This window comes from Oncorhynchus clarkii, chromosome 13 (assembly GCF_045791955.1).
Source record: "Oncorhynchus clarkii lewisi isolate Uvic-CL-2024 chromosome 13, UVic_Ocla_1.0, whole genome shotgun sequence".
In the NCBI taxonomy this organism is placed as follows: Eukaryota; Metazoa; Chordata; class Actinopteri; order Salmoniformes; family Salmonidae; genus Oncorhynchus; species Oncorhynchus clarkii.
In genome coordinates this window covers 64496186-64519102 of record NC_092159.1, presented here as the reverse complement: position 1 = coordinate 64519102, position 22917 = coordinate 64496186, and the positions used below count along the sequence as shown (strand labels likewise).

Sequence of the window (22917 nt, the reverse complement as noted above, 5' to 3'; positions counted from 1 at the left end):
GAGGAGGAAGGAGGAAGAGGGAGGAAGGGGGAAGAGGAAGGAGGAAGAGGGAGGAAGGGGGAAGAGGAAGGAGAAGAAGAGGAAGGAGAAGAAGAGGAAGGAGAAGAAGAGGAAGGAGAAGAAGAGGAAGGAGAAGAAGAGGAAGGAGAAGAAGAGGAAGGAGTTAGGTTGGATACTCCTGTGTACTTTGATGTGAGTGTCAGACAACAGAACTTCTTCTACTTCCTCATCCTCTCTTCCTCTTCCTCCAGTATCTTCTAAAACCTTTCAGCTGGCTGGCTGCCTCCACACTTCTCCTGATCCACTGACTAACACAGACGCAACACACTCAGTGACAGTGATCCTCCCTCCCTCCCTCCCAGGAGAATATCATGGACACCAGGCAGTGTCGCGTCAGTCTGGTAATTCCACACCCCCTCTTGGAGAACAGAATGTGTGTGTCTGTTTGTAAACACGGCCAAGAGCCCAGAGAGGAGAGATACCATAACGGTCACAGGTGCGTTAGTCCCCTCCTCAACTCTGATGACTGTGAGAACAGGGAACTCTAGTCGCTGTTATACAACAGGCTTAGAAAATGATCTGACTCCGTGGCAACAAAACCTCAGAGAGACAGAGAGAGAGAAGCTAGGTGGAAGAGAGATAGGTGTTGGGATGTGGACTAGGTGTTGGGATGTGGACTAGGTGTTGGGATGTGGACTAGGTGTTGGGATGTGGACTAGGTGGAAGAGAGATAGGTGTTGGAATGTGGACTAGGTGTTGGGATGTGGACTAGGTGTTGGGATGTGGACTAGGTGTTGGGATGTGGACTAGGTGTTGGGATGTGGACTAGGTGGAAGAGAGATAGGTGTTGGGATGTGGACTAGGTGTTGGAATGTGGACTAGGTGTTGGGATGTGGACTAGGTGTTGGGATGTGGACTAGGTGTTGGGATGTGGACTAGGTGTTGGAATGTGGACTAGGTGTTGGAATGTGGACTAGGTGTTGGAATGTGGACTAGGTGTTGGGTTATGTGTTGGAATGTGGACTAGGTGTTGGGATGTGGACTAGGTGTTGGGATGTGGACTAGGTGTTGGGATGTGGACTAGGTGTTGGGATGTGGACTAGGTGTTGGGATGTGGACTAGGTGTTGGGATGTGGACTAGGTGTTGGGATGTGGACTAGGTGTTGGGATGTGGACTAGGTGTTGGGATGTGGACTAGGTGTTGGGATGTGGACTAGGTGTTGGGATGTGGACTAGGTGTTGGGATGTGGACTAGGTGTTGGGATGTGGACTAGGTGTTGGGATGTGGACTAGGTGTTGGGATGTGGACTAGGTGTTGGGATGTGGACTAGGTGTTGGGATGTGGACTAGGTGTTGGGATGTGGACTAGGTGTTGGGATGTGGACTAGGTGTTGGGATGTGGACTAGGTGTTGGGTTATGTGTTGGAATGTGGACTAGGTGTTGGTATGAGGACTAGATGTTGGGTTAGGTGTTGGACTAGGTGTTGGTGGGTGGACTAGGTGTTGGGTTAGGCATGTGGACTAGTTGTTGGTATGTGGACTAGGCACTGGGTCAGGTGTTGGTGTGTGGACTAGGTGTTGGGTTAGGTAAAGGTATGTGGACTGGTAGGTGGACTAGGTGTTAGGTTAGGCGTTGGTATGTGGACTAGGTGTTGGAATGTGGACTAGGTGCTGGTATGTGGACTGGGTGCTGGTATGTGGACTAGGTGCTGGGTTAGGTAAAGGTATGTGGACTAGGTGCTGGGTTAGGTGCTGGTATGTGGACTAGGTGCTGAGTTAGGTGCTGGTATGTGGACTAGGTGCTGGTATGTGGACTAGGTGCTCAGATCATGTCGTGTCTATAGCTGATCTCTACAGCTGGTGCCTGAGGGGGACATCCATGTCATCAGCACCCGGGAACTAGTTGTTGTTTTGGGGGTTTAACTGCCTTGCTCAAAAGGGCAGAACAGCGGATTTTTCCACATTGCCGGCTCGACGAGTCAAACCAGGGAGAGGAGAGGAAGAGAGAGAGAGAACGGAGAGGAGAGGAAGAGAGAGAGAGAACGGAGAGGAGAGGCAGAGAGAGAGAGAACGGAGAGGAAGAGAGAGAGAACGGAGAGGAGAGGAAGAGAGAGAACGGAGAGGAGAGGAAGAGAGAGAACGGAGAGGAGAGGAAGAGAGAGAACGGAGAGGAGAGGAAGAGAGAGAACGGAGAGGAGAGGAAGAGAGAGAACGGAGAGGAGAGGAAGAGAGAGAACGGAGAGGAGATGAAGAGAGAGAACGGAGAGGAGATGAAGAGAGAGAACGGAGAGGAGAGGAAGACAGAGAACGGAGAGAAGGGGAAGACAGAGAACGGAGAGAAGGGGAAGACAGAGGACGGAGAGAAGGGGAAGACAGAGAACGGAGGGGAAGAGAGAACGGAGAGGAAGAGAGAGAACGGAGAGGAGAGGAAGAGAGAGAACGGAGAGGAGAGGAAGAGAGAGAACGGAGAGGAGAGGAAGAGAGAGAACGGAGAGGAGAGGAAGAGAGAGAACGGAGAGGAGAGGAAGAGAGAACGGAGAGGAGAGGAAGAGAGAGAACGGAGAGGAGAGGAAGAGAGAGAACGGAGAGGAGAGGAAGAGAGAACGGAGAGGAGAGGAAGAGAGAGAACAGAGAGGAGAGGAAGAGAGAGAACGGAGAGGAGAGGAAGAGAGAGAACGGAGGGGCGAGGAAGAGAGAGAACGGAGGGGAGGGGAAGACAGAACGGAGAGGAGAGGAAGAGAGAACGGAGAGGAAGAGACGAGGGAGTGTCTGAAAGAGGCTGAAGACGTTCATGTCAACCCCTGACTGGGTGTGCAGGATTTTGTTCCAGCCCTTCACTAACATACCTGTTTCCAATGCTGAACTAATCATGGTCATTCAGTCTGGTGGGACAGGTGTATCTGAAGCTGATGTGTTTGAGCCGGAGGCCAAGGATACCGGGCTGAGCCGGAGGCCAAGGCTACCGGGCTGAACCGGGGACCAAGGCTACCGGGCTGAACCGGGGGCCAAGGCTACCGGGCTGAGCCGGGGGCCAAGGCTACTTGCGTTACCACGGAAACCTCCAGATAATAGCAGCATTGTGTTGTTGTTGTTGTTGTATAAGACCATGTTCAGAGAACAACACGTTTCTACATCACGTCAAGAGTTTCAAAACTCTCAACAACAACAAAAACACTTCTAAAAGGGCTCTTCAGACCACAGCAGCAGTACGTCTAACCCGAGGCAGAGAATCTATTGGCTCTTCAGAGGGCCAGAAGGGGAGGGTTCAGACCACAGCAGCAGTACGTCTAACCCGAGGAAGAGAATCTATTGGCTCTTCAGAGGGCCAGAAGGGGAGGGTTCAGACCACAGCAGCAGTACGTCTAACACGAGGCAGAGAATCTATTGGCTCTTCAGAGGGCCAAAAGGGGAGGGTTCAGACCACAGCAGCAGTACGTCTAACCCGAGGCAGAGAATCTATTGGCTCTTCAGAGGGCCAAAAGGGGAGGGTTCAGACCACAGCAGCAGTACGTCTAACCCGAGGCAGAGAATCTATTGGCTCTTCAGAGGGCCAGAAGGGGAGGGTTCAGACCACAGCAGCAGTACGTCTAACCCGAGGCAGAGAATCTATTGGCTCTTCAGAGGGCCAGAAGGGGAGGGTTCAGACCACAACAGCAGTACGTCTAACCCGAGGCAGAGAATCTATTGGCTCTTCAGAGGGCCAGAAGGGAAGGGTTCAGACCACAGCAGCAGTACGTCTAACCCGAGGCAGAGAATCTATTGGCTCTTCAGAGGGCCAGAAGGGGAGGGTTCAGACCACAACAGCAGTACGTCTAACCCGAGGCAGAGAATCTATTGGCTCTTCAGAGGGCCAGAAGGGAAGGGTTCAGACCACAGCAGCAGTACGTCTAACCCGAGGCAGAGAATCTATTGGCTCTTCAGAGGGCCAGAAGGGGAGGGTTCAAACAGAGGACAGCCAATAGTGTCAGTCCTGGTAGATTAGACATCAATAGAATTCTAAAAACTGGGTATTATGTTGATTTTTATTATTATTCTGCCTCTTTTTAACCAGGCAAGTCAGATAAGAACAAATTCTAATTTCTTTGTTTACTGAGGGTGCTGTCCTCAGATAATGGCATCGTTTGCTTTCGCCGTAAAGCATTTTTGAAATCTGACATATTGGCTGGATTGACAACAAGTGTAGCTTTAATTTGGTATATTGAATGTGTGAATTTTATCAAAGTAACATTTTTATAGTAATTTATTTTCACTGGATGTTGGCCATTTATCCCGAGAGGTTAAGAACAAATTCTTATTTTCAATGACGGCCTAGGAGGGTTAACTGAGTTAACTGGGTTAAGTGGTTTAAGTGGTTTAAGTACCTTGTCAGCTCGGGGATTTGAACTTGCAACCTTTCGGTTACTAGTCCAACGCTCTTACCTGTTGACCAGCCCCTGTATCTTAACCTCCGTCCTCTTCACTCTCTCTCGCGCTCTTCCATCCACTGTTCTGTCTTCTATGGGCTGGTTCCCTGTAGTGGCAGAGTGGGGAGGGGGGGAGACGTTAGGTCTATATACACCACACAAGGGCCTTGTGTTCCTGGGGGGGCGGCTCCGACTACTGGGCCCCGTCTCTGGGGCTCCTGACCAGAACATGTTTCTATTCCGTAATAGGGTGCGCCCTACTCCTTACGTAGTGCACCCTACGTCGTGCGCCCCGCTCCCTACGCCGTGCGCCCCGCCCCCTACGCCCCGCCCCCTACGCCGTGCGCCCCGCCCCCTACGTCGTGCACCCCACCCCCTACGTCGTGCACCCTACCCCCTACGTCGTGCACCCTACCCCCTACGTCGTGCACCCTACCCCCTACGTCGTGCACCCTACCCCCTACGTCGTGCACCCTACCCCCTATGTAGTGTATTGCTACTTTTGTCCAGGCTCCGATACTTGGTTCTGGGTTTGGAGCCTTGTTTAATCAGTCTGGATATTATGCACAACTTTTTTTTAAATAGTTGGCAAATTTCCAGAACCCCCCCCCCCCCCCGAAAACGTTTTCAGTCTAACCCCCGTCTCTGCCTATAAAGAGGGAGAGTTGGAGGGTGAGGTCTTTCTGGAGAAGCAGGTCGAGCGTGGGAACTCAAAGTTTGTTGACTTCAGGGTCACAAAAGGAACAAAAAGGCCAGTCTGACACCAAGCAGCTTCACGACACTACTGCCCCCTCCACCACTGTTATACAGGCTACAGGCCTATAGGGGGTATGCTATACAGGCTACAGGCCTGCTATACAGGCTACAGGCCTATAGCAGTATGTTATACAGGCTACAGACCTATATATAAATCACAATGCAAAATAAGGCTTTTAGTTCACGGATATATGAGCAGATGTGAATCCATTTGACCGTCATGTTGATCTATAAAGCTGGGTTTCCGTTAAGGAAAATGTGCCACCGGACAACGTGACCAGGAAGATTTACATTTAACAAAAAACGGCCGCATGAGAAATTTACAAAACACGCAACTCATTCTAGACAGAACACCTGATTGCGGTGCCATGTTACACGTGAGACGTTCATCTCTGTCAGAAACTTAGAGGGAAGATCTAAAGATGCAACAACTAGCATGGGATGCTAATATGACTAGGATCATCAACTAGCATGGGATGCTAACATGACTAGGATCATCAACTAGCATGGGATGCTAACATGACTAGGATTATCAACTAGCATGGGATGCTAACATGACTAGGATTATCAACTAGCATGGGATGCTAACATGACTAGGATTATCAACTAGCATGGGATGCTAACATGACTAGGATTATCAACTAGCATGGGATGCTAACATGACTAGGATTATCAACTAGCATGGGATGCTAACATGACTAGGATTATCATCAACTAGCATGGGATGCTAACATGACTAGGATTATCATCTCCTAGCATGGGATGGTAATATGACTAGGATTATCATCTCCTAGCATGGGATGCTAATATGACTAGGATTATCGTCTCCTAGCATGGGATGCTAATATGACTAGGATTATCGTCTCCTAGCATGGGATGCTAATATGACTAGGATTATCATCAACTAGCATGGCATGCTAATATGACTAGGATTATCATTAACTAGCATGGGATGTTAATATGACTAGGATTATCAACTAGCATGGGATGCTAATATGACTAGGATTATCAACTAGCAAGGGATGCTAATATGACTAGGATTATAAACTAGCATGGGATGCTAATATGACTAGGATCATCGTCTCCTAGCATGGGATGCTAATATGACTAGGATTATCAACTAGCATGGGATGCTAATATGCCTAGGATTATTAACTAGCATGGGATGCTAATATGACTAGGATTATCAACTAGCATGGGATGCTAATATGACTGGGATTATCAACTAGCATGGGATGCTAACATGACTAGGATTATCAACTAGCATGGGATGCTAATATGACTGGGATTATCAACTAGCATGGGATGCTAACATGACTAGGATTATCAACTAGCATGGGATGCTAATATGACTAGGATCATCAACTAGCATGGGATGCTAATATGACTAGGATTATCAACTAGCATGGGAAAGAGGGAGTTAGTAGTGTAGTAAAGTAGTGTGGTAAAGCAGTTTAGTAGTGTAGTAAAGTAGTGTGGTAAAGCAGTGTAGTAGTGAAGTAAAGTAGTGTGGTAAAGCAGTGTGGTAGTGTAGTAAAGTAGTGTGGTAAAGCAGTGTGGTAGTGTAGTAAAGAAGTGTGGTAAAGCAGTGTAGTAGTGAAGTAAAGTAGTGTGGTAAAGCAGTGTGGTAGTGTAGTAAAGTAGTGTGGTAAAGCAGTGTGGTAGTGTAGTAAAGTAGTGTGGTAAAGCAGTGTAGTAGTGAAGTAAAGTAGTGTGGTAAAGCAGTGTGGTAGTGTAGTAAAGTATTGTGGCTGTTAATAAATGCAGGTATTAATTACAGTAAAGCAGTGCAGTAGTGTAGTAAAGTAGTGTAGTAAAGCAGTGCAGTAGTGTAGTAAAGTAGTGTGGCTGTTAATAAATGCAGGTATTAATTACAGTAAAGCAGTGTAGTAAAGTAGTGTGGCTGTTCATAAATGCAGGTATTAATTACAGTAAAGCAGTGTAGTAGTGTAGTAGTGTAGTAAAGTAGTGTGGCTGTTCATAAATGCAGGTATTAATTACCGTCATTTTACCGTTCTCATTCTCAGAGTGGAAACTTGGTTTTGCAGAGTTCACAACCTGCTACAGTTTTGGTTCATTTCATATCTTTTTTTAGGAGATGTGTCAAGTGTTTTCATTGTCTGGTGTCTGTAGTGGCTCCGTGTGATCAATAAGTACGTCTGGTTTCTCCTGATAACGTTGTGGAGTTGGTTGAATAGAAGCACTTGGCCTGCTCTGTGTGTATGCGGTGTTGATCGTCATAGTTTCCTTATTGATCCAACACAACTAACGAAAATTACACAGGCCAATTTAACACCACTGAATTAAGCTACATGACCATCTAGACCGATAAGCATGACGGTCAAATGCATTTCTACATCAACTGTTACTGCCATCAATTAATCAATTGTACCACAACAACGAGGACTGTCTAATCAGATCGACCTATCATGTACCACAACAACGAGGACTGTCTCATCAGATCGACCTATCAACTAAAGGGATTTAAACCCTGTACCACAACAACGAGGACTGTCTCATCAGATCGGCCTATCATGTACCACAACAACGAGGACTGTCTCATCAGATCGGCCTATCAACTAAAGGGATTTAAACCCTGTACCACAACAACAAGGACTGTCTCATCAGATCGACCTATCATGTACCACAACAACGAGGACTGTCTCATCAGATCGACCTATCAACTAAAGGGATTTAAACCCTGTACCACAACAACGAGGACTGTCTCATCAGATCGACCTATCAACTAAAGGGATTTAAACCCTGTACCACAACAACGAGGACTGTCTCATTAGATTGACCTATCATGTACCACAACAACGGGGACTGTCTAATCAGATCGACCTATCATGTACCACAACAACGAGGACTGTCTAATCAGATCGACCTATCAACTAAAGGGATTTAAACCCTGTACCACAACAACGAGGACTGTCTCATCACATCGACCTATCATGTACCACAACATCGAGGACTGTCTCATCAGATCGACCTATCATGTACCACAACAACGAGGACTGTCTTATCAGATCGACCTATCATGTACCACAACAACGAGGACTGTCTCATCAGATCGATCTATCAACTAAAGGGATTTAAACCCCGTACCACAACAACGAGGACTGTCTCATCAGATCGATCTATCATGTACCACAACAACGAGGACTGTCTCACCAGATCGACCTATCATCTAAAGGGATTTAAACACCGTACCACAACAACAAAGACTGTCTCATCAGATCTATCTATTTCACCCCATTCAACTAAAGGTATTTAAACCCTGTTATTCATCTCACATGCGCCGATATTGAAAGCTCTCTCTGTTTTCCAATTATCTGTTCATTTAAAAAAGGCAATCGACCTCACAGAGGTGAAGGGTGTAGGACCTGGGGGGTGGGGTAGGACCTGGGGGATGGGGGTCAGGGGAAGGGGTAGGACCTGGGGGATGGGGGTCAGGGGAAGGGGGAGGACCTGGGGGTCAGGGGATGAGGTAGGACCTGGGGGATGGGGGTCAGGAGAAGGGGTAGGACCTGGGGGGTGGGGTAGGACCTGGGGGATGGGGGTCAGGAGAAGGGGTAGGACCTGGGGGGTGGGGTAGGACCTGGGGGATGGGGGTCAGGAGAAGGGGTAGGACCTGGGGGGTGGGGTAGGACCTGGGGGATGGGGGTCAGGGGAAGGGGTAGGACCTGGGGGATGGGGGTCAGGGGACGGGGTAGGACCTGGGGGTCAGGGGATGAGGTAGAACCTGGGGGATGGGGGTCAGGAGAAGGGGTAGGACCTGGGGGGTGGGGTAGGACCTGGGGGATGGGGGTCAGGAGAAGGGGTAGGACCTGGGGGGCGGGGTAGGACCTGGGGGATGGGGGTCAGGAGAAGGGGTAGGACCTGGGGGGTGGGGTAGGACCTGGGGGATGGGGGTCAGGGGAAGGGGTAGGACCTGGGGGATGGGGGTCAGGGGACGGGGTAGGACCTGGGGGTCAGGGGATGGGGTAGGACCTGGGGGATGGGGGTCAGGATACGGGGTAGGACCTGGGGGTCAGGGGAGGACCTGGGGGATGGGGGTCAGGGGACGGGATAGGACCTGGGGGACAGGGGACGGGGTAGGACCTGGGGGTCAGGGGAAGGACCTGAGGGATGGGGGTCAGGATACGGGGAAGGACCTGGGGGATGGGGGTAAGGGACGGGGTAGGACCTGGGGGATGGATGTCAGGATACGGGGTAGGACCTGGGGGATGGGGAAGGACCTGGGGGATGGGGGTCAGGGGAAGGACCTGGGGGATGGGGGTCAGGGGACGGGGTAGGACCTGGGAGATGGGGGACACGGGGCGGGGTAGGACCTGGGGGATGGGGGTAGGACCTGGGGGGTGGGGGTCAGGGGACGGGGTAGGACCTGGAGGATGGGGGTCAGGGGACGGGGTAGGACCTGGGGGATGTGGGTCAGGGGACGTGGTAGGACCTGAGGGATGGGGTAGGAGGTGGGGATGGGGGTCAGGGGACCTGGGGACAGGGTAGGACCTGGGGGATTGGAAGAGGGGTGGGTAGGAGCTGGAGATAGGAACGGGGGTGGCTAGGGGGTCACAGGTCTTTTGTCTCCGCATGAATACAATGAGCTACACAAACAGCCGCCCACAACAAAAGTGTGACAGTGGGTTTCATTTAGCCCTTAAAACAGCAGCGCTGACTCAGCAGGGGGGCCTGGCCGCTCGGTCGCTACATTACAACGGAACTGCATGTGCTGCTTGTACCAGACTTTACCTCCAGTATGCACACACACATTGATGCCCCCCCTACACACACACACACACACACACACACACACACACACAGGAAAAGGCCAGGCAGGCACACACACAGGTCCAGGTCTCTATAAAACCACACACAGTCCCAGTTCTCTATAAATAAACCACACACAGGTCCAGGGCTCTATAAATAAACCGCACACAGATCCAGGGCTCTATAAATAAACCGCACACAGGTCCAGGTCTCTATAAATAAACCACACACAGATCCAGGGCTCTATAAATAACCCACACACAGGTCCAGGGCTCTATAAATAAACCAAACACAGTTCCAGGGCTCTATAAATAACCCACACACAGGTCCAGGGCTCTATAAATAACCCACACACAGGTCCAGGGCTCTATAAATAACCCACACACAGTTCCAGGGCTCTATAAATAAACCACACACAGTTCCAGGGCTCTATAAATAAACCACACACAGTTCCAGGGCTCTATAAATAAACCACACACAGGTCCAGGGCTCTATAAATAACCCACACACAGTTCCAGGGCTCTATAAATAAACCACACACAGGTCCAGGGCTCTATAAATAACCCACACACAGTTCCAGGGCTCTATAAATAAACCACACACAGATCCAGGGCTCTACAAATAAACCACACACAGGTCCAGGGCTCCATAAATAAACCACACAGGTCCAGGGCTCTATAAATAAACCACACACAGGTCCAGGGCTCTATAAATAAACCACACACAGGTCCAGGGCTCTATAAATAAACCACACAGTTCCAGGGCTCTATAAATAAACCACACAGGTCCAGGGCTCTATAAATAAACCACACACAGGTCCAGGGCTCTATAAATAAACCACACACAGGTCCAGGGCTCTATAAATAAACCACACAGTTCCAGGGCTCTATAAATAAACCACACAGGTCCAGGGCTCTATAAATAAACCACACACAGGTCCAGGGCTCCATAAATAAACCACACAGGTCCAGGGCTCTATAAATAAACCACACACAGGTCCAGGGCTCTATAAATAAACCACACACAGGTCCAGGGCTCTATAAATAAACCACACAGTTCCAGGGCTCTATAAATAAACCACACAGGTCCAGGGCTCTATAAATAAACCACACACAGGTCCAGGGCTCTATAAATAAACCACACACAGGTCCAGGGCTCTATAAATAAACCACACAGTTCCAGGGCTCTATAAATAAACCACACAGGTCCAGGGCTCTATAAATAAACCACACACAGGTCCAGGGCTCTATAATTAAACCACACAGTTCCAGGGCTCTATAAATAAACCACACACAGATCCAGGGCTCTATAAATAAACCACACACAGGTCCAGGGCTCTATAAATAAACCACACACAGTTCCAGGGCTCTATAAATAAACCACACACAGATCCAGGGCTCTATAAATAAACCACACACAGGTCCAGGGCTCTATAAATAAACCACACACAGGTCCAGGGCTCTATAAATAAACCACACACAGGTCCAGGGCTCTATAAATAAACCACACAGTTCCAGGGCTCTATAAATAAACCACACAGGTCCAGGGCTCTATAAATAAACCACACACAGGTCCAGGGCTCTATAATTAAACCACACAGTTCCAGGGCTCTATAAATAAACCACACACAGGTCCAGGACTCTATAAATAAACCACACACAGGTCCAGGGCTCTATAAATAAACCACACACAGGTCCAGGGCTCTATAAATAAACCACACAGTTCCAGGGCTCTATAAATAAACCACACAGGTCCAGGGCTCTATAAATAAACCACACACAGGTCCAGGGCTCTATAATTAAACCACACAGTTCCAGGGCTCTATAAATAAACCACACACAGGTCCAGGACTCTATAAATAACCCACACACAGTTCAAGGGCTCTATAAATAACCCAAACACAGATCCAGGGCTCTATAAATAACCCACACACAGATCCAGGGCTCTATAAATAACCCACACACAGATCCAGGGCTCACCTGTTTTGACTCTTGAGTTTGTTTCTTTGTTGGCAACAGGTTGTATTGAGAGCTCTAAAAAAAGGAAAGAAAGATGGGTCAGTTCACTAATCTGCTCCCGAGAGGCACAGAGGTCTAAGGTCGCTGCATCTCAGAGCAAGAGGTGTCACTACAGACCCTGGTTCGAATCCAGGCTGTATCACATCCGGCCGTGATTGGGAGTATCGTGGGGCGGTGCACAATTGGCTCCGGCGTCGTTCAGGTTTGACCCGGGGTCGTTCAGGTTTGACCCGGGGTCGTTCAGGTTTGACCCGGGGTCGTTCAGGTTTGACCCGGGGTCGTTCAGGTTTGACCCGGGGTCGTTCAGGTTTGACCCGGGGTCGTTCAGGTTTGACCCGGGGTCGTTCAGGTTTGACCCGGGGTCGTTCAGGTTTGACCCGGGGTCGTTCAGGTTTGACCCGGGGTCGTTCAGGTTTGACCCGGGGTCGTTCAGGTTTGACCTGGGGTAGGCCGTCATTGTAAATAAGAAGTTGTTCTTCATTTAAATAGGCGAGTAAGTTAAGGTTCAATAAAAAATAGATATAAATGAATGATTAAACTCCCCTGTCAAAACAAAGACAGTTCATTTATCCTGCTCACTAATAAACTCTCCTGTCAAAGACCAGTCAGTTCATCTATCCTGCTCACTAATAAACTCCCCTGTCAAAACAAAGACCGTTCATTTATCCTGCTCACTAATAAACTCCCCTGTCAAAACAAAGACCGTTCATTTATCCCGCTCACTAATAAACTCCCCTGTCAAAACAAAGACCGTTCATTTATCCTGCTCACTAATAAACTCCCCTGTCAAAACAAAGACCGTTCATTTATCCCGCTCACTAATAAACTCCCCTGTCAAAACAAAGACCGTTCATTTATCCCGCTCACTAATAAACTCCCCTGTCAAAACAAAGACCGTTCATTTATCCTGCTCACTAATAAACTCCCCTGTCAAAACAAAGACCGTTCATTTATCCCGCTCACTAATAAACTCCCCTGTCAAAACAAAGACCGTTCATTTATCCTGCTTACTAATAAACTCCCCTGTCAAAACAAAGACCGTTCATTTATCCCGCTCACTAATAAACTCCCCTGTCAAAACAAAGACCGTTCATTTATCCTGCTCACTAATAAACTCCCCTGTCAAAACAAAGACCGTTCATTTATCCCGCTCACTAATAAACTCCCCTGTCAAAACAAAGACCGTTCATTTATCCCGCTCACTAATAAACTCCCCTGTCAAAACAAAGACCGTTCATTTATCCGCTCACTAATAAACTCCCCTGTCAAAACAAAGACCGTTAATTTATCCTGCTCACTATTAAACTCCCCTGTCAAAACAAAGACCGTTCATTTATCCTGCTCACTAATAAACTCCCCTGTCAAAACAAAGACAGTTAATTTATCCTGCTCACTAATAAACTCCCCTGTCAAAACAAAGACCGTTCATTTATCCTGCTCACTAATAAACTCCCCTGTCAAAACAAAGACCGTTAATTTATCCTGCTCACTAATAAACTCCCCTGTCAAAACAAAGACCGTTAATTTATCCTGCTCACTAATAAACTCCCCTGTCAAAACAAAGACCAGTCAGTTCATTTATCCCGCTCACTAATACACTCTCCTGTCAAAGACCAGTCAGTTCATTTATCCTGCTCACTAATAAACTCTCCTGTCAAAGACCAGTCAGTTCATTTATCCTGCTCACTAATAAACTCTCCTGTCAAAGACCAGTCAGTTCATCTATCCTGCTCACTAATAAACTCTCCTGTCAAAGACCAGTCAGTTCATTTATCCTGCTCACTAATAAACTCTCCTGTCAAAGACAAGTCAGTTCATTTATCCTGCTCACTAATAAACTCTCCTGTCAAAGACCAGTCAGTTCATTTATCCTGCTCACTAATAAACTCTCCTGTCAAAGACCAGTCAGTTCATTTATCCTGCTCACTAATAAACTCTCCTGTCAAAGACCAGTCAGTTCATCTATCCTGCTCACTAATAAACTCTCCTGTCAAAGACCAGTCAGTTCATTTATCCTGCTCACTAATAAACTCTCCTGTCAAAGACCAGTCAGTTCATTTATCCTGCTCACTAATACACTCTCCTGTCAAAGACCAGTCAGTTCATTTATCCTGCTCACTAATAAACTCCCCAGTCAAAACAAAGACCAGTCAGTTCATTTATCCCGCTCACTAATAAACTCTCCTGTCAAAGACCAGTCAGTTCATTTATCCCGCTCACTAATAAACTCTCCTGTCAAAGACCAGTCAGTTCATTTATCCCGCTCACTAATAAACTCTCCTGTCAAAACAAAGACCAGTCAGTTCATTTATCCCGCTCACTAATAAACTCTCCTGTCAAAGACCAGTCAGTTCATTTATCCTGCTCACTAATAAACTCCCCAGTCAAAACAAAGACCAGTCAGTTCATTTATCCTGCTCACTAATAAACTCTCCTGTCAAAGACCAGTCAGTTCATTTATCCCGCTCACTAATAAACTCTCCTGTCAAAGACCAGTCAGTTCATTTATCCTGCTCACTAATAAACTCCCCAGTCAAAACAAAGACCAGTCAGTTCATTTATCCTGCTCACTAATAAACTCCCCAGTCAAAACAAAGACCAGTCAGTTCATTTATCCTGCTCACTAATACACTCTCCTGTCAAAGACCAGTCAGTTCATTTATCCTGCTCACTAATACACTCTCCTGTCAAAACAAAGACCAGTCAGTTCATTTATCCTGCTCACTAATAAACTCCCCAGTCAAAACAAAGACCAGTCAGTTCATTTATCCTGCTCACTAATAAACTCTCCTGTCAAAGACCAGTCAGTTCATTTATCCTGCTCACTAATAAACTCCCCAGTCAAAACAAAGACCAGTCAGTTCATTTATCCTGCTCACTAATAAACTCCCCAGTCAAAACAAAGACCAGTCAGTTCATTTATCCTGCTCACTAATACACTCTCCTGTCAAAGACCAGTCAGTTCATTTATCCTGCTCACTAATACACTCTCCTGTCAAAACAAAGACCAGTCAGTTCATTTATCCTGCTCACTAATAAACTCCCCAGTCAAAACAAAGACCAGTCAGTTCATTTATCCTGCTCACTAAAAAACTCTCCTGTCAAAGACCAGTCAGTTCATTTATCCTGCTCACTAATAAACTCTCCTGTCAAAGACCAGTCAGTTCATTTATCCTGCTCACTAATACACTCCCCAGTCAAAACAAAGACCAGTCAGTTCATTTATCCTGCTCACTAATAAACTCTCCTGTCAAAGACCAGTCAGTTCATTTATCCTGCTCACTAATAAACTCTCCTGTCAAAGACCAGTCAGTTCATTTATCCTGCTCACTAATAAACTCTCCTGTCAAAGACCAGTCAGTTAATTTATCCTGCTCACTAATACACTCCCCAGTCAAAACAAAGACCAGTCAGTTCATTTATCCTGCTCACTAATAAACTCCCCAGTCAAAACAAAGACCAGTCAGTTCATTTATCCTGCTCACTAATACACTCTCCTGTCAAAGACCAGTCAGTTCATTTATCCTGCTCACTAATACTCTCCTGTCAAAACAAAGACCAGTCAGTTCATTTATCCTGCTCACTAATAAACTCCCCAGTCAAAACAAAGACCAGTCAGTTAATTTATCCTGCTCACTAATAAACTCTCCTGTCAAAGACCAGTCAGTTAATTTATCCTGCTCACTAATAAACTCTCCTGTCAAAGACCAGTCAATTCATTTATCCTGCTCACTAATACACTCCCCAGTCAAAACAAAGACCAGTCAGTTCATTTATCCTGCTCACTAATAAACTCTCCTGTCAAAGACCAGTCAGTTCATTTATCCTGCTCACTAATACACTCCCCAGTCAAAACAAAGACCAGTCAGTTATACATTTTAAAAGATAGTTTGTTTTGTTGAGTCTTGGCATAATTCAGTTACTATGGAATTGACCACTAGGCATTAAGAGTTTGAAATAAGTTTATTATTTCAGAAATGTAAATACTGTGGACCTGTCTACCAGGGTTAGGGTCAACTCCATTTATCTAGCTAGGGATCCGTCTACCAGGGTTAGGGTCAACTCCATTTATCTAGCTAGGGACCCGTCTACCAGGGTTTGGGTCAACTCCATTTATCTAGCTAGGGACCCGTCTACCAGGGTTTGGGTCAACTCCATTTATCTAGCTAGGGACCCGTCTACCAGGGTTAGGGTCAACTCCATTTATATAGCTAGGGACCCGTCTACCAGGGTTTGGGTCAACTCCATTTATCTAGCTAGGGACCCGTCTACCAGGGTTAGGGTCAACTCCATTTATATAGCTAGGGACCCGTCTACCAGGGTTAGGGTCAACTCCATTTATCTAGCTAGGGACCCGTCTACCAGGGTTAGGGTCAAGTCCATTTATCTAGCTAGGGACCCGTCTACCAGGGTTAGGGTCAACTCCATTTATCTAGCTAGGGACCCGTCTACCAGGGTTTGGGTCAACTCCATTTATCTAGCTAGGGACCCGTCTACCAGGGTTAGGGTCAACTCCATTTATATAGCTAGGGACCCGTCTACCAGGGTTAGGGTCAACTCCATTTATCTAGCTAGGGACCCGTCTACCAGGGTTTGGGTCAACTCTATTTATCTAGCTAGGGACCCGTCTACCAGGGTTAGGGTCAACTCCATTTATATAGCTAGGGACCCATCTACCAGGGTTAGGGTCAACTCCATTTATATAGCTAGGGACCCATCTACCAGGGTTAGGGTCAACTCCATTTATCTAGCTAGGGACCCATCTACCAGGGTTTGGGTCAACTCCATTTATATAGCTAGGGACCCGTCTACCAGGGTTTGGGTCAACTCCATTTATCTAGCTAGGGACCCATCAACCAGGGTTTGGGTCAACTCCATTCATCTAGCTAGGGACCCGTCTACCAGGGTTAGGGTCAACTCCATTTATATAGCTAGGGACCCGTCTACCAGGGTTAGGGTCAACTCCATTTATATAGCTAGGGACCCGTCTACCAGGGTTTGGGTCAATTCCGGGTTCATTCAATTTCATTCAGGAAATACACTAAAAAGGTTTTTCCATTCAGAATGGTTTTTATTTATTTTTTAAAGGAATTTTGTTAACTTTCTGAGATAGATTGGAATTGACAGCGTTGGACCAGTCAGTAACCGAAAGGTCGCTAGGTCAGATCCCCGAGCTGACCAGATAAAAAAATATATATATAAATCTATCGATGGGCCCTTGAGCAAGGCACTTAAACCCTAATTGCTCCTGTAAGTGGCTCTGCATAAGAGCATCTACTAAACAACTAAAATGTCCAACAAAATGAAAAAAAAAATAAATGTAAATGTAGAAAAGTAACTTGCCACACACACCAACCAACACATGGGATTGGACAGTCAAACTGTCCATTAAAATAGCAGCCAACCGGTGTCACTGGTGATATCCTGCGCCGCGTCGTGATTCGTTTACGTTCACAAACAAACAAAAAGCAGTACGTTACCTTTACTGTAACGGCCGCCTTCAAAATATAGATATGAGCCTTCGACAAGTGCTCCTCTAACCAACCACCAACCAGCATTTCACTCACGCTTGTGAATAAAAAAAATAGTAAAGTATGATCACATGTATAGTAAAGTATGATCACATGTATAGTAAAGTATGATCACATGTATAGTAAAGTATGATCACATGTATAGTAAAGTATGATCACATGTATAGTAAAGTATGATCACATGTATAGTAACGTATGATCACATTTATAGTAACGTATGATCACGTGTATAGTAAAGTATGATCACATGTATAGTAACGTAAACACTGCAAGTAGCAGTTTCCAACATATTTTTAGCCGTTTTGTTTCATAGCTAGTAAATTAACAGCACAAAGTCAAAGAACGACAAATCCTAAATAAGCCGATTCCACCTCACGCTGCAACACTTCCTGTCAAGAGCAGAGTGAAAGATTCATGTTTTTTTAGAAGCGCTGCCCACGGGCATACAAGTTGGTCTAATTGACTTGAAAAGAAAGTATACTGAAATGAATGAGACTTTGTCCTCGTGTTTCTTGGTCTAGTTATATTGTTTAGTTTACAAGGTAGGTTGTTTCAACTGTTGAGAGAAGACAACACTTCCTTCCACTAGTCAGACTCCATCTCAAAGAGGTGTAACCATGGTAGCATACCGCCCTTAAAGGGGCAGGCAATTTGTTGTCTCATCAGTGATATGTTTTGCTTAATAGACAAAAACAAATGTAATTAAACAATATACCGCATTAGCTCTTACTCGTAAAACATTTGTTTTTAGAAACATTACAAAGCATCTGTTTTTTGTGTGTTTTACTGGTATAATTTTAGGGGCCCAAAAATAAAATAAAACATTGATATACTTGCCATAGTGGCTGTTGGACCCAAAAGTACATTTTATACCCTGGCTGAGATGTATTTATATTTGAGGATTTACCAGAAGTGACCAAAACAGGGTTTGCCATGCCTACTACATGTCACATAGTACATGATGTACTATGGGCCTGGGCAGAGCCAATGAGCATGTTGACACATGATGTACTATGGGCCTGGGCAGAGCCAATGAGCATGTTGACCACATGATGTACTATGGGCCTGGGCAGAGCCAATGAGCATGTTGACCACATGATGTACTATGGGCCTGGGCAGAGCCAATGAGCATGTTGACCACATAGAGAGATGTTAAAAGGAGCTTCGTGCAATATTTGTTGTGGCAGCAAATCTCTTGGTGTCAAATTAACTGGGGCTGAGAGTTTTAGTACAGCGCACTAACGGATTGTGCCACAGACAGTTAGAGTGCAGCTCAGGCCCAGTCAATTTGACAAGAGATTTCCTGCCCCCCCCCACAAAGAAAATCATAACAGAAATGTGGGAAAACAGCCTACCGGGACCCCCCCACCTCCCACTAGTACAGCAGGCGTGAGGCTGGAGCGACACCGCGCGCAAACTAGCCAGCGACACCGCGCGCAAACTAGCCGGCGACTCCGCGCGCAAACTAGCCGGCGACTCCGCGCGCAAACTAGCCGGCGACTCCGCGCGCAAACTAGCCGGCGACTCCGCGCGCAAACTAGCCGGCGACTCCGCGCGCAAACTAGCCGGCGACTCCGCGCGCAAACTAGCCGGCGACTCCGCGCGCAAACTAGCCGGCGACTCCGCGCGCAAACTAGCCGGCGACTCCGCGCGCAAACTAGCCGGCGACTCCGCGCGCAAACTAGCCGGCGACACCGCGCGCAAGCTAGCCAGCGACACCGCGCGCAAGCTAGCCAGCGACACCGCGCGCAAGCTAGCCAGCGACACCGCGCGCAAACTAGCCGGCGACACCGCGCGCAAACTAGCCAGCGACACCGTGTGCAAGTTTGCTTGTTAGCTAGCACACGATGTCGCCCCCACCTCCTGTGTACCCTGTCGGGCCATGGGCACTGTCTACCGGTCATCCATGCATACCCGCTAGCAACACTGTGTGCTAGCTTCTAGTTAGCACACGGTGTCACCCCCAGCCTCCTGTGTACCTGAGAAAACCGTGCCCGACAGCTAGCTTGCTAGTCAGCTAAGACACAATGCTGCTCCTGGCTAAGCTAGCACACGCCTGCTGTCAACATCGTTAACAGAACTGTGGGAAAACAGAGCCCGACAGGCAGGGGCGAAGATCACTATCGGTGTGTACTAGCAATATGTAACAGGATAGCTTCTGTCCCTCTCCTCGCCCTCGCACCTGGGCTCGAACCAGGGACCATCTGCACACATCGACAACAGCCACCCTCGAAGCATCGTTACCCATCGCTCCCCAAAAGCCACTTCAAGGTCTCAGAGCGAGTGACGTCACCGCTAACTAGCTAGCCATTCAACATTGGTTACATTTTTGCTAGCTACAGTTATTGCTCCCGCCTCTTCTGTGGGGTTTTACGGCAGTTGGCATCCAATGTTATGGCGCATTACCGCCATCTACTGTACTGGAGCGCACCCCGGTCTCCCGCCTATGTACTGAAGTAATAGCTTAAAAAATATATAATTGACCAATATTAGTATAAAGGGGAGTTCCTGCAGATACAGGAACGCCCCGAATTGCTGGCTGCAGTTGCACCCTTATTGAGTCAGCTAGCCAAACGTTAAGAGTTTAAGCCTAACTAGTCTGAAAGGAAAATAGAGGGTTAAAGTTTGTTGTTGATCTGCCATTAGCTGGCTTGCTAGCAGCTTAACATGGGCCACACTACTGTACCGACTAGCTCTGCAAAAGGTGTTTCATTCACACGGTGCAACAGCTAACTAGCAAACATATCCCATGTTTAAAATGTATATATTAACTTACTACTTTAGGAAGCACTTGTTTGCTTTGATAAAAGTGCAGCAAAAAACGATAACTAGCTAAATGCAATGTAACTAGCTAGCTAGGCTACTCCTGTGCATAAAACCCCTTGTTGTTAGCTAGCTAGCGAACAGGTTAGCTAAAAATACAGCAACAATAGCTTGCTGGCTATCAAAACAACCCAAGGACAAATAAGAGATGTTGCACACTATAAATACAGTTATTTGTTAATAAACCTGTGCCATGGTTTACAGTGAGGACATTCATGATTTATTTTACAGATTCTGCAGCCGCGTATCCTAGCGACGACTTGGGTTGGATTTATGCTAACTAGCAGTTAGCATAAACTAACAAAACACTTTAACTAGCTATGGTAAAAACTAAATCACAATCGATCAAACAGTTAAAGGATACATCTTAACATCTTTGTGTTGGCAGTATTGATGAAACTAAGTTACCGAAGAAAAATCGCCTTATATTTGACGCCCTTTAAATTCTGCACCACCGTCTGACTGCAGCGTAGCCAACATTTAGTTAGCTAACGTTAGCTAACAAAAAGTTTCAGACCGGGTCATCCACATACCGGTAATATTAACTAATCAAATCGTACAGTGCATTTCAATCTAACCTTTCGATACTTTTTTTAAATCAAGTCATTTCGTCATTTTCTTCCATGAAAAAACACACTACCGCGTAACTACCGACTATGTAGCTAACACGTTAATACAAGCGGGCTAATATGCTAACACGTTAATACAAGCGGGCTCAATGGCTAACATGCTAACACGTTATTACAAGCGGGCTCAATGGCTAGCATGCTAACATGCTAACCAACAGCGGGCAAACTGAACTACGACAAGCTTTCCCTGGTTGCCCGGTGAGCTGCGTAACACATCGATACTGGCTAGGGAAAAAAAGCACGATTACACAACCTGGAAAACGTCTTTTAAAAAAAAAAGAGCCTTACCTCATAACATGTAAAGTGTAACAGAGTGGAAATGGAAGCAGGCTGTAAAAAAAAAGGCTAAAGAAATTCAATGCATTTTTGTCGCTTTTACAAGGAGAGCCATTTGTCCTGTACGATCAGCCATTTTCTTCACTCGCAAACCTTTTTTTTATGTTGCTGCTGCTTTTCCCCTCTTCTCGCTGTGTGTATTCGGGGGGCTGCAGGAAATGAGTTGCACCACTTCCTCTCGAAGGCACACAGACACACAGAGACACACAGACCCAAAATGGTCGCTCTGGAGTAGAGCACTGCAGAGTGTCAAAAGTCTAGCTTCTCTGGAGTGAAAGTAGGCAAGCTACAGTTTTACTGGTAGCTAGTGTTGCGTGAAGAAATACACTACTTCAAATTCTAAAGAGTTTGTTTTAGAGTTCTAAGTTGATTAACAGTACCATTCACACAACTGTAGGTGCAAGGTTACCAAAGTCCAAGAGCTGATAAGAGAGGGAGTTCTTATCAGCAAGTTATTGACAACAAAACAATAGCGCAAATCAAATCACATTTGGTTTGTCACATGCGCCGAATGCAACAGTGAGATGCTTCCTTTACAAGCCCTTAACCAACAATGCTGTTAAGGAAAAATTAAAAAAGACAAGGCGATCTTTAACTTATTCAATTTCCTATTTTTTATAAACCCTCCACTCTAGATCACCTCCAGGCTGCTCTCAGTGTTATTGGGAAATACTCAGTGGTGTAAAGTACTTAAGTTAAAAATAAATACATTTTTTGGGGGGGGGGTATCTTTACTTTGGTATTTATATGTTTGACTACTTTTACTTTACTACATTCCTAAAGAAAATAATGCACTTTTTACTCTCTATACGTTTTACCTGACACCCACAACAGTACTCGTTACATTTTGAATGCTTAGACAGGACAGGAAAATGGTGTAATTCACACACTTATCAAACATATGGTCCTCCCTTCTGCCTCTCATCTGGGGGACTCAACTAAACACAAATGCATATTTTTGTCAAATATGTCTGTGTGTTGAAGTGTGCACCTGGCATTTTTTTTAAACAACAAAATGGTTCCGTCTGCTTAATTAAAATAAGGAATTTGAAATGATTTATACTTTTGACACTTAAGTATATTTAGAACCAAATACTTTGACTTTTACTTGAGAAACTTTCTATTAAAAGGTATCTATACTTTTACCACCACTGGAAAATAGCCTAAAACTAGTGTGAAGTTTAGTTATCAGGGGGGTGTCGGACAGAGATGGTGACAGACTGTCTATACAAGATAATACTCAGATCATAGATGAAGGTGGGGAAAGAGAGATGACGTCCTGGTGAAGCTCCTATCAACGACAGCAACACTCCCCCGGTCAGAAGATACTATCGTTGATAGGCGCTAACGGTAGTTAGCATCGGGGCTCTTAGCAACACTGCCCCGATCAGAAGATACTATTGTTAACAGGTGCTAAAGGTAGCTAGCATCGGGGCTCTTAGCAACACGGGCCCCGATCAGAAGATACTATCGTTGATAGGCGCTAAAGGTAGCTAGCATCGGGGCTCTTAGCAACACGGGCCCCGATCAGAAGATACTATCGTTGATAGGCGCTAAAGGTAGCTAGCGTCTATAAATTAAATAACTCAGACCCTTGTGTGTGTGTGTGACAGAACACAATGAGGTGACCATTGACCTGCCTGCAACAAAA

At 46.4% G+C, this 22917-nt stretch overlaps 2 protein-coding genes across 5 annotated transcripts in view; both read right to left on the bottom strand.

Annotated features, from left to right (window-relative positions):
• The window catches only part of LOC139365259 (trinucleotide repeat-containing gene 6A protein-like), a 72489-nt gene extending 51134 nt beyond the window's left edge, over positions 1-21355 (bottom strand). For 2 of the 4 annotated variants that reach the window (XM_071102765.1, XM_071102770.1), the window contains exons 1-3: positions 21219-21354; positions 11909-11962; positions 4420-4510 (exon numbers count right to left, since the gene is read on the bottom strand). The gene's annotated coding sequence lies outside the window, so the exon portion shown is untranslated. Of the gene's footprint in view, positions 1-4419; positions 4511-11908; positions 11963-12064; positions 12084-21218 lie in introns of those variants that run through there. The other 2 variants (XM_071102766.1, XM_071102767.1) reach the window with 2 other exon arrangements.
• Positions 9167-9754, bottom strand: LOC139423628 (uncharacterized). Its single transcript, XM_071175213.1, has one exon. It carries the CDS (start codon positions 9752-9754, stop codon positions 9167-9169), a length of 588 nt encoding a protein of 195 aa, XP_071031314.1.
• Positions 21356-22917: the final 1562 nt, after the last annotated feature.